The sequence below is a fragment of the Anser cygnoides genome, chromosome 5 (assembly GCF_040182565.1).
Source record: "Anser cygnoides isolate HZ-2024a breed goose chromosome 5, Taihu_goose_T2T_genome, whole genome shotgun sequence".
NCBI lineage: Eukaryota > Metazoa > Chordata > Aves > Anseriformes > Anatidae > Anser > Anser cygnoides.
Genome location: NC_089877.1, coordinates 29057097 through 29070659, shown reverse-complemented (window position 1 = coordinate 29070659; position 13563 = coordinate 29057097). Strand labels below are relative to the sequence as shown.

Genomic DNA, 13563 nt, shown 5'->3' with positions numbered 1-13563 from the left:
TGTGATTAAATTGCTGTCCCAAGTATCTCAACCCCCCCTCACAAACAACTTTTTTTTTCTCCTTTGTAATCCAGTTTGTAAAGTATTCTGATTAGCATTTACCTTTGCATTGTGAACATCTCACTGTTCTCCATGGTGTATATATTAGCTGGTTAGTACCTAGAAATGCGTACTTTGCATAAACATCCACTTACGTTATTTTCTGGATAGAGGCACCAACAGCAAGGAACAGCAAGGGAGGTGGGGAGAGAGAGTGTGTGGAAAATGTTAGAATTGGAGAGGGGAGCCAAGACCAAAATGGGGTCAGCAGCAGGAAGGGGAACGGGGTGGAGAGTGTCTGCGTCAAGCTGAACCGCCTGATAGAGGGAACAGCAAACAGGTCAGTGCTAGCAAGGCGTCACGAGAAGTCGGCAGGACAGCACAAAGCAACGAGCACACTGTGTGCATGCGAGGAAGCCACAGGACAGACTTTATAGAACAATTTAAACAGCATATTTTATACATTTGAAAATTGGATTGGGATAGAATAATACTGTAGAAATTAACTAAGCACTGCTCCACATGTCATCATGTTTCTTTTTTTCTCTTATTGCTCAAAGAGAAGTCCAAAGCTCTCACAGGCAAGACTGCAGAATTTATAGACAGCTCTAAGCAATTTTAATGCTTTCCTTATGGGGAAGAAGACGCTAGCATATCAGCTGAAAAGCACAACAGCTAAAGACCCCTTGAAACTTCATACAGCAATGAACAGTTACCTGTTTATGTAATGCTCCTGTACTCCATCAACTACAATAGCTTTTGATAAGTTTCTGATAATCTTTTATTACACTGTGTTGATCATGTTCTCTAAAATCCTCTGTGGAGGTTTTTGTAGTCCTGCTTTATCAGCTCAATCTCAGAGACTGATCTTTTCATGGTTTAACAGGGCTGTGGAGATCAATTGGAAGCTTTAGTACATAGCTGCTAAATACCTCTCCATAGAGACAAATGTTATCACAGGAGATCCTCCAGATTACTTCCTCACTTCACCTAAAAAAGCCAACAGTGACCTGTCTTGTCAGAAGGAATGCTTATTCTAATTAAAAACCTTTCCACAAGTCTAGTTCCTCTATCTCACGCAATAAAGCAGTAAGGTGAATTTGAAGGGGTGAAGGGGTGAATAGACAACTATGATGGAGTCAGAAGGTGTTAGAAGGATGCTACAGCTATCTATACCTTTGTGTTCAAGTGATATTAAACGGGATTAAGTGTCCCAGTCAACAAGCACAGAAAATTGGTGTAACTTCAGGTGGAATCCTGACTTCTTGTCTTTTAAACAACGCTTTCCCCATCACCATCAAAAGCTCCAGCGATTTGATTGCAGGCTCAAGACAGCAGCTACAGAATTTTATTTCCATCTTGTTTTCAGACTGGGTAGATGACACCTTCTTTAGTCTCATTTCCCGTGGATTCCACAAATAGTTGCTATCCGCCAGTGGGTTTCAGGCAACTGCCAGGAGAGTCGATTCACCAACTTGCCAGCCTCCTGCCACGCTCAGTTAGCAAGCAATCCCAAGCACAAGAGAGCCTGTACTTGGCAGAGGCGAGCTACAGATTCCCTCCTCTCCTTGCTTTCTGAGTTAAGTCTTTCTGCTGACTGATGCTGACCAGATGGGCTCTCAATTTTAATAGTTATGTGAAAAGGAAAAATGATGTCTCCCGACGTACTTGTGCTGAACAGAAAACCCACCTCAGGCTGCAACATGCCAAGAGTTGCCCATTTCAAAACCAAAACAAAAGAGCCTAGATGCTTTACATCTATTGAAGCTGCGGAGTGTTTCACACTGGAACCGTGCATGCACACACACGCACAACAGGCTTCCCAGTGCAAGTGAAGGGGCTTATTAGAGATGAAAGACAGCCTCACATCGCCCCTTGTAAGGGACCATTGTCCCCCTTTCTGCTACAGTGTTCTGTGAAGCTGTGGGAAACAAATGACCTCCGAGCCACAGCACTGTGTGCAAGTGGGAAAGAAAAGGAAGGGGGAAGGGAGGCAGTGTTGTGGGAGGGCCAGCGTCCTCGCTGTCCCATCTTCCAATGCTATCCCCACTGTGCCATCCCTGCGCGCAGCACGGGGGTGTTTCTCAGGCCTCCAAACCTTGCTGCAGCAGCCCGGGCAGCAGCAAAATTGGAATCTGATCTGAGAGAGCAAGGTGTCCTTCTCCAGCAGCACAAAGGGTTTTCCCACCTGGCTGGTTCCTCGAGCTTTATGGTTGAAGGTGTGCTCCAGACCTCCTGCTTTTGATTTGTGCCTCTTCATACAGGTACTAAAGAATCCTGCTTTGCTTGTGAGAAGGGTAGGCAGGAATCAAACAACAGAGAAAGCAACAAGAATTAAATGAAACATGGAGGAAAAGAGAGTGAAAGAAGGATATGTGTGGCACACAAAGGAAAAAGTAGCTATAGCTGAGGCTTATCCCACACCGTTGAGCTTCTGGTTATGAGGGATGCTCAGAGGAGCAAAGGTGAGTTAAACAGTACTCAAGCAGATGTGAATACAAAACACCCTCATTTATTCTTTCTGGTCTTGTCTTTTTTACTTGCTCTACATAACTTTTCTTGCCACCATTTGATCAATCTTTATTCAACCTTCTTTACCTAAAACAGAAGAGATAATGTCCCCCATTATAATCAACACTGCTCTGGAGAACAAGTCTGACATTTGTGACCGCCAGGCTAAATTACTTATTCTACCAAGGAATGAAGTCTAGCATTTTTGTAAGTACATCGGTTGAGGAATATAAATCCCTCAACTTACTGATAAAAAAAAAAAAAGTGTTTTCCTCTCAGGATCTCGTTCAAGATTTCTGCCTTGATATTTGTAGATCAGTCAACACTATGTGAGTAACCCACCTCTTGGCAGTGCCCACAGTCAGCCACCGCTGTGACAGAGCAGTCAGGCTGTCAGGGCAAAAGAGGATGCTCCTGTCTGCACCAGGAAGAGAACTCTCCTGGACCACAAGACAACAGCATGGGTATAACTCTGTTCAAAGTTACAGACAACAGGAGTGTAGTTTTCCCTGAATTTCTTCAAAACCTCTAAGTATGACATCAGAAAGTTCATGCAGTATTCAACCTTTGAACTAATTTCCTTTTCAGTCTGTAAAGAAGATAGATAGTATGATTGCTGTCATTATTTTTGTACTGTAAATATTCAGGAGATGCTGAGACACTTTGGTAGCGCATGGTGGTAATGCAGAGTAAGTTTTTTTTTTCTTTAGAAAACTCTATAATAGATTATATTTTCAATTAAAAAGTATGTAAGTGTGCTATCAACAGCACCGCTAATTGTTACTCGAAAATTTTCAAAATTTTGTATACCTCTCCATGATAAATTCTGTTTGTTTTAATAAAACTCAAGCTGGAGCCAGGCTTTTAAGCCCAGCACTACAGAGTCTGACTTGCAAACACATTCAGGAAATACCCAGAGCTAAACAAAAACTGTTCTCAATTATTTTAAGTTCATCAAAACATCTCAGGATAAGATTCTGAATCCCTTTTTAGTTAATAGAAATGCCCCTACAGCTGGAACCCAGACTACGGCTATAGCCACCTCTCTTTCCAAAGTCAACAAAATTTTCCGCTTCTGTCACAAGATTTTGACAGTTGTTACAACATCAATGAATCAAGTCTTGTGGTCTCTCTAGAAAAGCTGCATTATCCCCAGTGCACATAAAAGGGGATTCAGCAGAAAGACAGCTTTGGGGTGGTTATAACCTGTAGGTTACACTGCAAAGTAAAATGGAGATGGGGAGAGAAGCACTTCCCTTATAGCTGGTCTAAAAGCTAAGCACATTCAAGTGAAGAAAACTTGGATTAAAAGTAAAAAAATAAAAATGTTGCCCAGGACACAAAGTCAAGTGGAAAAGAAGGTAAAAAGCTGGAAGCCCTCATTAATCCTAACTCTCACAGTCCGTCAGGGGAGAAGAGAATCCACAATGAAGCACAGATCTGTACTGATTTTGTTATTCCCCAGAACAGGATTATGTACTGCTCAATGTAATTGTGTAAAAAACTTTCCAACTTTGCTTAAGTCCTTCAGGAAGTTTATGGCAAAGCCATGTACAGAAGCCAGGTCTCCAGATGCCTAGTCCTGTAATTTCAGAATACTTTGGAAAAGCCTTGTGTGCATATGTAAGCAGTATCTCCAGATAATAAAATGCATGTCACTACATACATGGACTGTATCTGAAAGGTTGGGAATCCAATCACAGTTAAAAAGATCTGAGCTAGTGTCTAAGAAATGGGAAATCAAACTACTGTAATATAGCTTGGCTTTACATACTGCTTTTCACCTTTCCTGTTCCTGGCAAACAATAATTACACAACTGGTATATGCTGTCCACCCAGAGTGAGCTGAAAAATCACGTGAACAGAAAGTATTAAACAAGATTATTCACAACCTTTTGGTTTTAGTAATCTCAGGTAGGGGATTGTCTAATGTATTCTATTCATCCTGTTGATGGTCCTTTCAATAGTCAACTACACATAGATAAAGTTAATTAAAATGATGTGAAAACATCTGCTAAGGACCCTGGCTGTGCAGCAGCATGGGAGAGGCAGCCCATAACCTTCAGATTAGCTAGCTGCAAAGAAAAATGAAATACATTAAACATAAGCATCAAAACCCAGGAGACCACATCCCTGAGCACAGTTATACCTGCTCTGAGTTTATACTGTTATACACTGAGTTTACTCAGTTATACAGTTATACCTGCTCTGAGTTTACTCAGGGTATACCTGCTTGTGTACTCTGTGGATAGGAAAGTACAGTCATAAACTCAACAAAAGCAGTCATTACTTCAGAGCAGTAAGGCCTGCAGTAGGTCTCCAGTACCACGCCTTCTCTCTCTTCTGGACAAATACAAAAAAACAGAAAAGGGTGTTGCCAAACAGAAATAGATAATGTTGACTGATGACTGATTCTGTACTATTCTTCATTTTGGTCACATTTTCAAGTCTCTGTAAAAACTACTACCTGAAGCAAGCTGAGTCACTTTTGTGCTGCTCTAACACTGGAGAAACAGCCTGCATCAAAGCCAGCCAGGGCAGAGCGAAGGCAAGCTGAGTACACACACTTCTTAGCCTGAATTTATTAACATGCATCTCAACAATTTTCCAAAAGAAAATATTCTCCTAGCTAGCGAGTGAGTTGTTTAAAACCTCATACTGCAGCAGAAGAACCAATCTGGCTCTCATTTTTATGTGGTTTCAGAAAGCAGCTGTTTGTGTTTACGGACACCAACAAACAATTCAGCGTTTTAATCAAACAAGAGCTGCTTGGGTGCCTTTGCCCATGGCTATGGGAATCAAATCACTCTGCAAAACAGACCTTTTACAACAATACTAAGAGGCCCTCAGCGGATGCAGGGGATTAGAGAGGCATGGTTTTTTAGAAACCAGGTTTACAGTCTGTAGCTCTCTCCATCTCAAGTCTCAGTAGCAAACTTCAAACTCTCAGAAGGGCCTGCATTAGTTTTCTTTCATCTTCTCTCTCCAAATCCTGTTCTTTCTGCCTCTTGTATGTCCTCTTCCTTTTTTTTTTTTTTCCACAGTGCGCATGCAGAAACAAAATTAAATGTTAGTTCAAAACTACTGTGAAAGCAAATTAGGCAATCCAAGAGAGGATGTCACTTTTTTCCTATCATACCTATGAATGGAGGAGCATTTTGCAGTATGAACACTCGTGTGACTGCATTGGCTTAGAGGTCAAATAGATTGTGAGAGCTTCTCTCCTTATTTTACGTTAGCTCTGTAGAGGCCTTTTCCACACTGCTGGCCTGCCTGGGGCTGTTGCTGACAATTACAAGGTGCGTAAGGTACAATACTACATGCAAATGTTCACTTGTCACAAGAACAAGGTAGTTGCTCATTTCTCTAGAGGCAAATTAAACACTGGAATATCAATGGTGTGCCTCGTGAGGGGTCAAACTGAAAAGAATACAGGTCAAGATTTCTGTGTTCTTGCACCGGTACCTGGATCAGCTGGCAAAGGAGGAGCATGAAAGCTCTAGACTTTATAAGGCAAAACAGAGTGTCTCACTGAGAAGCAACTGCCTATTTCCTCCTCCTCCTGATGATAGCCCAGCAATGGCAATAGACTTACCTGCTTTATTTTGAAATAGTGAACTCTGAGCCATGCTTTTGCAACTTTTTGGAAAGAAACATTTACAACATACTTGGCAATCTTTGACATTCCAGTCCACAGCGCTTCCACAAGAAATGGCTGCATGAGCTAGGAAAGCTGGCTTCTACCAGTACGTGTTTTCCTCTTGTAGAAAAGAAGCACAGAGCTTAGAAGAGCTAAGACCCCAGAAGAATCCACTAGAAGTGGCCCAGCAGCAGGCATGGGAGGCTTTAACATGGATAGAAGGGAGCACAATCTCTTTTCTGTGGCCAGGCCAAGCCAGTTTTGTTTACAGTGTCTTCCTGGTTCCACCAGCAAGTCCAGGGCAAATTTGCAGACTCGGACTTCAGAAAAAAATAAAAATAAAAAAATTAGCCTTACAGATGCTTCACTGAAAAAAAAAAGAAAAAAAGCTGATCAAGGCCACAAAGGGGATGTAAGCACTCACCTAAACTGGTCTAAAGACTGAGGGAGGACATGAATCCAGCCAACAAAAGAAACCACTGCATCACCATGACCAGCTGGGTGCCAGACCCCAAGACTCACTGTGACTGTCCACCAAAGGGAATGCAGACCTCCCCTGTTTGGTCATTGCAAGTGGTGCTGTGGACATTCAGAATCACTAAAAACTTGTTTTCCTACCAGGTTACTACAAGTAGATCACTGCTAAAAGACCCAGCGAGCAGCAACCTGGAAACACTGTTTTGGTTTTATATGGGATCCGCTTCCTCTGGGACTCCTATCTAAGGTAGCACGTAATCCTTTTCAATAAAGCAACACTGTTCAGGCAATTCCCAAGCCAGCAGCTAAAGGAAAAAATAATAATCCTTAGCAAAGAATACACAAACAACTATCTGCAATCTTAAAGAAAATCCACTTAGATACAAACTAAACAGGAAACTGAAGTGTCATGAGTTTAAATGAGGGGAAGCAGCAGATGAGTTCTGCCTCTCTAGGGAATAAAAGCATTTCAGCCTCATGGCCACTGGCAGCAAAGATCTTTTTCATTCTCTCTCCTCAAAACCTGAAGTCTGTGATCTTTATCCAGCGAGTATGAAGGAAGATTAATCCCCTCTTAATTAACTTCGTGAGTCTTTTACCTTGAATACGAGTTCAAAATTCTGCCCGGCATCCTTATACAAAAAACAGCCGCTGAGTTTCACAATCTAGGTTAGCCTTCCTCGGCAAATGCAGTTTATTATCCAGAGGAATGCCAAACACTAAGTATGAGAGTTTATACAGACACACCACGCTATTTGTGCTGGAGTGATTAAAAAAACAGCAAATGAAAACAATGACTCTAATGAAAAGAATGGAAGAGCAGAGCACTGTTTATGTTATGATTCCTAAAAACACACACTTTCAAGAGTTGAATATGTAATAGTTTTCAAAACTCACAAGTGACCAGTAATGATTAAGGCAAGTGGGCTAAATATTCTTCCCCCTCTGAACAGTATGTAAAATTTCTATGGAATTTTTAATCCCTGCCTTCCCCAAGTTATTGAAATTTCTTTTATAGCAAAATATCACAGCTGCTTTTTTTTTTTTTGTATTTCATATAATCGAACAAAAGTTTAAGATATAATTTCCAAACAATTAGAAGAACCCCATTCCTGTCGATGCGAAGGTTGCAGTTGTTACTGATGCACTACCAAGGAACTCAGGACAATTCCTCCTGACTGGGCCCTAGTGGATGCAACACTGAACTTTACTGTCAAAACTGCCTTCACCTTAAAAATAAAAAAGCAGAAATTCAGACAATGAGGTAAACTTAATCATGCTGTGATTATAAAGGTATAGAAAATTAATCAACAGAAATTTGACAAAAAGAAATAACCCCCAAAAAAACAACACAGAAGCAAATAGTTTCCTATTAGATCTATATTTTTCCTTTCACAACAATGTCTAAGACACAAATTCATCAAGAATTTTGCTGAAAATGTTGTTAATCTAACACCGAGAAACAGGAAAAGCAAACACAATGCAGAACTGAAATAACCAACAAGTCAGCCCTTCTCTGGGTATTATTCAAAGGATACGCTCAAAATTGGAAGGATTAAAACAAAGAATGAAGTACAGCTCGTAGGCAAATTTATTGGTATTTTAACCAAAAGCATCCACCTCAGGACATGAAGGCCTAGATTGTATCTGCACAGTGCATTGTAGTTGTTCCCTGTGAGCAGCTGAGGAAACCGTGACTCACAATCACCGTTCCCAACTAGTTTTCTCCTTATTTTGATGGAGACATACGTGACTTCACCCACTCCTTTATCTCATCAAATGCTTGTGGCTGACAGCTAGAGCAGTACCTGAATTTATGCTTCCTGGTCTTCTTCATACTCGTGCTCACTGCAGCTGCCCCACTGGAGCCACCGGAGCAGATCCCCATTTTGCTTGTGGACTTTCATGTGAACGTTAGGACAGACTTGGCTGAGGTGAAGGAGCACTCCGCAGCAACCAACATATCAGACACCCATCATGAATAGCATTTAGTAAAGAATCAACAGCTGTACCTGGCAGAAAAAATCAGTTCTTCAGTATCAGTGGTTGTCACTGGCTTGGCACTGATTGGAAATTGGTAGGTACAATTTCCACCACCACCCCGGGGAAAACTTGTGTACATAAAACTAATGCTTCCTTCTTTCCCCCTACTGTATTCCACATACAGGATACTTCTGGAATGATAAAAACAACACGCTTTACTCACAGGCACTGAAGGTAATCCCTGTGAATGGGTCAAACTACTTTTGACTTCTATCTCAGTAAGTGAGAATCACAGCACCTTAAAAACAATGCAAGCTTCTGAAACTTTCATAAATAATAATCATCACTGTTAAGGCTATTTCATTCCTTCTAGTCCTGGTTATTCAGAATGAGTTAAAACTTCCAAGACATTTTAGGAAGTCAGAATTCCAGTGATGCAAAACTATTGCCATAAGAAAATAAGGGTATGAGTGCAACGGGGAAATTTTAAGCAAGACAGATTTTATACTCTGTGAATTATAACTTTGTTCTGTTCTTTTTCACCTTTACGCATCTGCACAATTGGAGTCATCTGGGACATACCAAAGGAGTGATTTGTTTTTCCATCTCTCAGTCAAAGAAAGCAAAACAAAATGCAGCAGATTTTCTCCAGAAAACAAGCTTTTGTGATGTCTGCAGCCCAATATTTTAGATAAGAGATTGAGAAAAGCTTCCACTTATAAAAGCATTCATCTGCAACAAATATATAAATCTCTTGAATGGATCCTGTGATTATAAACAGCAGATAACTGGTATCTGAACTTACCAGTCTTGATAAGAATAATGCTACAACTGGCTAAGACTACACACTCACAGACAGGAATGCATGTTTTTCAAACAGGGTACCACTGGCCCCTGGGTCTTGGATCCCGGCATAAATGTGGTCAATCAGGCTTACCACTACAATAGAAGCCCTTGGTCAGAGAGTGAATGAGGAGCAGGTACAGATGAATAGGTTGATTCTTGGCTCCTAGCCATACCATTCATTAAGCTGTTGTCCGAAGCAATGACGGAATGGTAATTCATAGCTAAAATAAGCGAATGTTACACTGTTACATGATCATTCTTACGCCAAAGCATAGACAGAAAAACTTCAGTTTAGCAATGTGCCTCCAACTTCCAGTGCTGTCTGTGGCTACTCTTGAAGCACAGCTTACAACTTGTCCCTGGCTTACTGCTGTGCTTGAACTTATAATTAGCTTTTTTTTTTTTAGACAAAATAAGATTACCCTAGGTCTTGAATTACAGAAAATGCAGTCCAAGTTTTCTCAAAGGCTGTCCAGCAAGGGCTCCTAACCTAAGAAACCTAAAATTACATTGACTACTATCAGACTTAACCTTTATAAATTCAGTCTTCCTAAAGCGAAGTCAGATGCACATCTGTGATTAGCAGCACAACCCTGATGTTGGCCACAATATAAAATGACCCCAGCACTGGCTACAATTGGAAACGGCCCACACATAGCTCCTTACGCTGGTAATATCAGCATGCAATTTGTTGGACAGATTCTATAATCCACAGATGAAGGTAGTTGTAGGCTTTGAGTTTATCCAGCATTAACAGCCCCTAACAGCCTAGTTTGGTGCAGACATAACAAATGGAAATGGCTTTAAATTATCCTTCCCCTGAGACATAATTTCATAAGAGAACAAACTCTATATGCACAAAGAGAGATTCCAATGTAAACATGTGGTGGAAGCTAAAAGCTGCAGCCAGAGTTAGGGCAAAGCAAGGGATATGATTTCAAAGGCACCGATTTCTTTCCAGTTCACAATATATATATTCTTTTCTGCTGACTTTTCTGCCCTCTGTGCTCAGAAGACCACGTATATTTCAGAAGTCACTTTTTAACTTTTTGAGACCTTAATGGGCTTTGTCTCATTTTTCCCCTCATACAACAACCCTGGCTTGGGTACAGAATCTACAATCATTATGGGTTAATTGCAAGCAGCACCAGAGTCATTACCAGCATCTGACTGTCAGCATTTTAAATTATCCTTTAAGTTCTCAGAAGAATTCGGACTATTTTATTAGCTAATTTGAAATTCTTAAACTGAAAGGAAAAAAAAGAAAAAAATATAATATATAACAACTCCAGTATAATGGAAACTTTGCTCTTTTATTTCTCAGGATTAACGTAATATAGGGCTGATTTTGTATTTGATGAGATGCCAAGCAGAGTCAGAGAGAAGTTCTGCAGAGAGAAATCCACTGCCTGTGCTCACAAAGCCCATATTTACGAACTCCGATATTTTTACCCTCTGACTTCTTGGTGCTCCGACAAATATACCTATGAGGACATTATATAGCAAACATTATTATTTGGAGGTTTGACCTCATCACCTCTCATAAAAACCCAATACCATATCTAAGTTAGACAGAAAACTTCCAGCAATTTTGCACAATACGATATTGACTTATTTCAAAACTGAAGTTTAGCTGCCTAAAGGTTAGTCACTTTTGTTGGTTTGTCTTTTCAGCAAAGAAGCTGTTTTTAAACATTGCTAACATTCAATGCTGAAACAGCACCCTAAGAGAATAGATAAATTATCTATTTGAAGATGATATGGTGCGTTTGGAAACTGGACATGTTGCATCTGTTATACGAGCAAGGAACAAAAATGTTCCCCATCATCTGGGGTCTATGGTTTCAGACCATTGTGTTTAAAGATATTTATGTATTTATATAATATATATATGTATTTATATATGTATATAATATATATATGTATTTATATATTCTCTGTAATTAACAGATTTAAGGATTAAAAAAAAGTGGACAGAAAAGAGATGAAAATACTGAAATCAGGAAGAAAATGGGTGATGTTTGTGCAAGCTAATATATCTATGCAAATATTACACAGGGTAAAGTGGCAGAAGGACTGCCATTGTAAGTATTTATAATCCAACAAAACAACAGTCTGCATGTACAAAAAAGGTTTAGTCAAATTTTTGTGTATTATGCATTGAGTGTTATGTCTCCAACTCTAAAAGTTGCTATACTTTTGTTACTACAGGCAAGATGTGAACAGGCCGAGGTGTTAGGCTAAAGAACATGTGAACAATTGATCAAAATTTCCATGTTGCCAATACTCACGTATCCGAAATTCTGTCATAACTATGTCTAGTGCCTCCATCTTCAAATCCTGCCCTAATTAAACAGACCTAAAAAGCCACTGATACCAGCTTCTTGCTTTAAAGACTGGCTTTTTTTTTTTTAAATTTCTTTAGTGAATGCTTGACCAAAGACCAGTCTGTGATTTCCCAAAGTAGAGTACTTCACTAGTAGGGGAAAAAAGATCTGATAAACAAAACATCTCCCTAGAAAAACATAAAGGGAATGGCCATTCCTCTGCTTTGCCTAGACATATCAGTTGTGAAAGACTTGTGAGTATGTAGTCATCAATAAATCCATGTACATGCATACACACACACATACACACATCTTCTAGTATATCCTGAAACATCTGCGTGTTTACGCATGAAACGTGGAATGTGAAAGCTCCAGCTGTTTCAGACATTCATCACTCTGAGAACGTTTTCTGAAAGGAAACTGTGGCATTAGAACTTGATACTCCTGTCTTTTGAAGGAGCTTAATTTAGGCAACGACGGAAATGGGATTTAAAAGTTTTTTAGAACAGCTACAACAGCTAAGTAAAAGAGCTTTACAAATCAAATGTTAGCTGGGAGTTTTGCTTTAATTTTACTAAATAACTCTCCCCCCCACCCCCAACTTTTTTTTCTCCCCCTTTTCCTTCCCCAACAGTCCAGGACACACATGAAAAATCCATATTTAGAGAAACTACTATACTAAGCATGAGTTCTGGAGAAACCCTGAAATCTCTCACCTTTGTCAAGCTGCCATTTAGATATGCAGTCCTTCACTTTATGTTGTCCTTTTTGTGGGATGTTGGGATGTTTTAGGATAAAACATCAAGAGCTGAGGGCATACCAGAAGTTGGCTACTACATGGAGATGCTCCTCTATTTGAAAAACAGCATCTAATATATGAAATTTCCTGGCAGATGTTTTCTGAACCTGTATCAACATAAAGGATTGCTGGGGCTTTAGCTGCTGAATCTGACAGTTCACTCAGGCAGATTCATCCACTCACAACATTTTGGCCTTAACAAATGTCTGATGAGTCCAGATTTGTCAACTGAAAATCACACATTTATCTGCAGGAGTATCATCTAGCAAAGAATTGGTAAGGAAGCTTTCGAATTAGCAGAAAACACCCTAAGAAGGGTCAAAACATTAAAATACTATCATCGCTGATTTCTCTAGCACCAAGGCTGCTTGGATCCAGAACTTTGGCTGAAGGTTCATTCTCCATGTGAAGGTGAGGTGGAAAGAAAAAAAAATTTTTTTGCCTTTAACATAAAACACGATCCTTTTCAGCTCTCAAATGTATCCTTGTACTTTCCCACTCACGTAACATTTCTCTGGTGGAATAAACTTCATGCTCATCACTCACTCCCTCCCCTTTGAATTCAGCAGTTTTCTCTCCGCTGCTAAATCCAGTGTAAGCTCCTTCACACCATCTTTCAGAATCTAGAGAACTTTGCAACTTTCTATCGATCCAACTTTTTCTTGATTCCCAGCGTAGCACGACTGCTAGTTTCATCTGTTCATCTGATAGCTAATCATACTCTGTATACACGACCTTCTCCCATCTTCTAACTTATGTCACAGCCTTCCTCATCTCTCCCATGTCCCTTTGAAAGTCCTTCTTCTCCTGTTCTCTATATAGATTCTCTCTGACAGTATATACATGCAGTATTCTGCATGGTGCGCAGCTTTGCCCTCTGCAACTTCACCTGCCTGACTGTAGCAAAACCTCCCAGGACAAGAATGATGATGTCTGTCTAT

General features: G+C 40.1%; 1 protein-coding gene across 14 annotated transcripts in view; it reads right to left on the bottom strand.

The window, feature by feature from the left end:
- RAD51B (RAD51 paralog B) overlaps positions 1-13563 on the bottom strand; it is a 422492-nt gene that overhangs the window by 216725 nt on the left and 192204 nt on the right. Inside the window, exons 9-10 of one of the 14 annotated variants that reach the window (XM_048064998.2) lie at positions 9588-9717; positions 8544-8679 (exon numbers count right to left, since the gene is read on the bottom strand). The exons of the other annotated variants lie outside the window; for them this stretch is intronic. Coding sequence (XP_047920955.1) covers positions 9590-9717 — 128 coding nt within the window. The 3' untranslated portion in view covers positions 8544-8679; positions 9588-9589. Of the gene's footprint in view, positions 1-8543; positions 8680-9587; positions 9718-13563 lie in introns of those variants that run through there. 14 annotated transcript variants of the gene reach the window in all.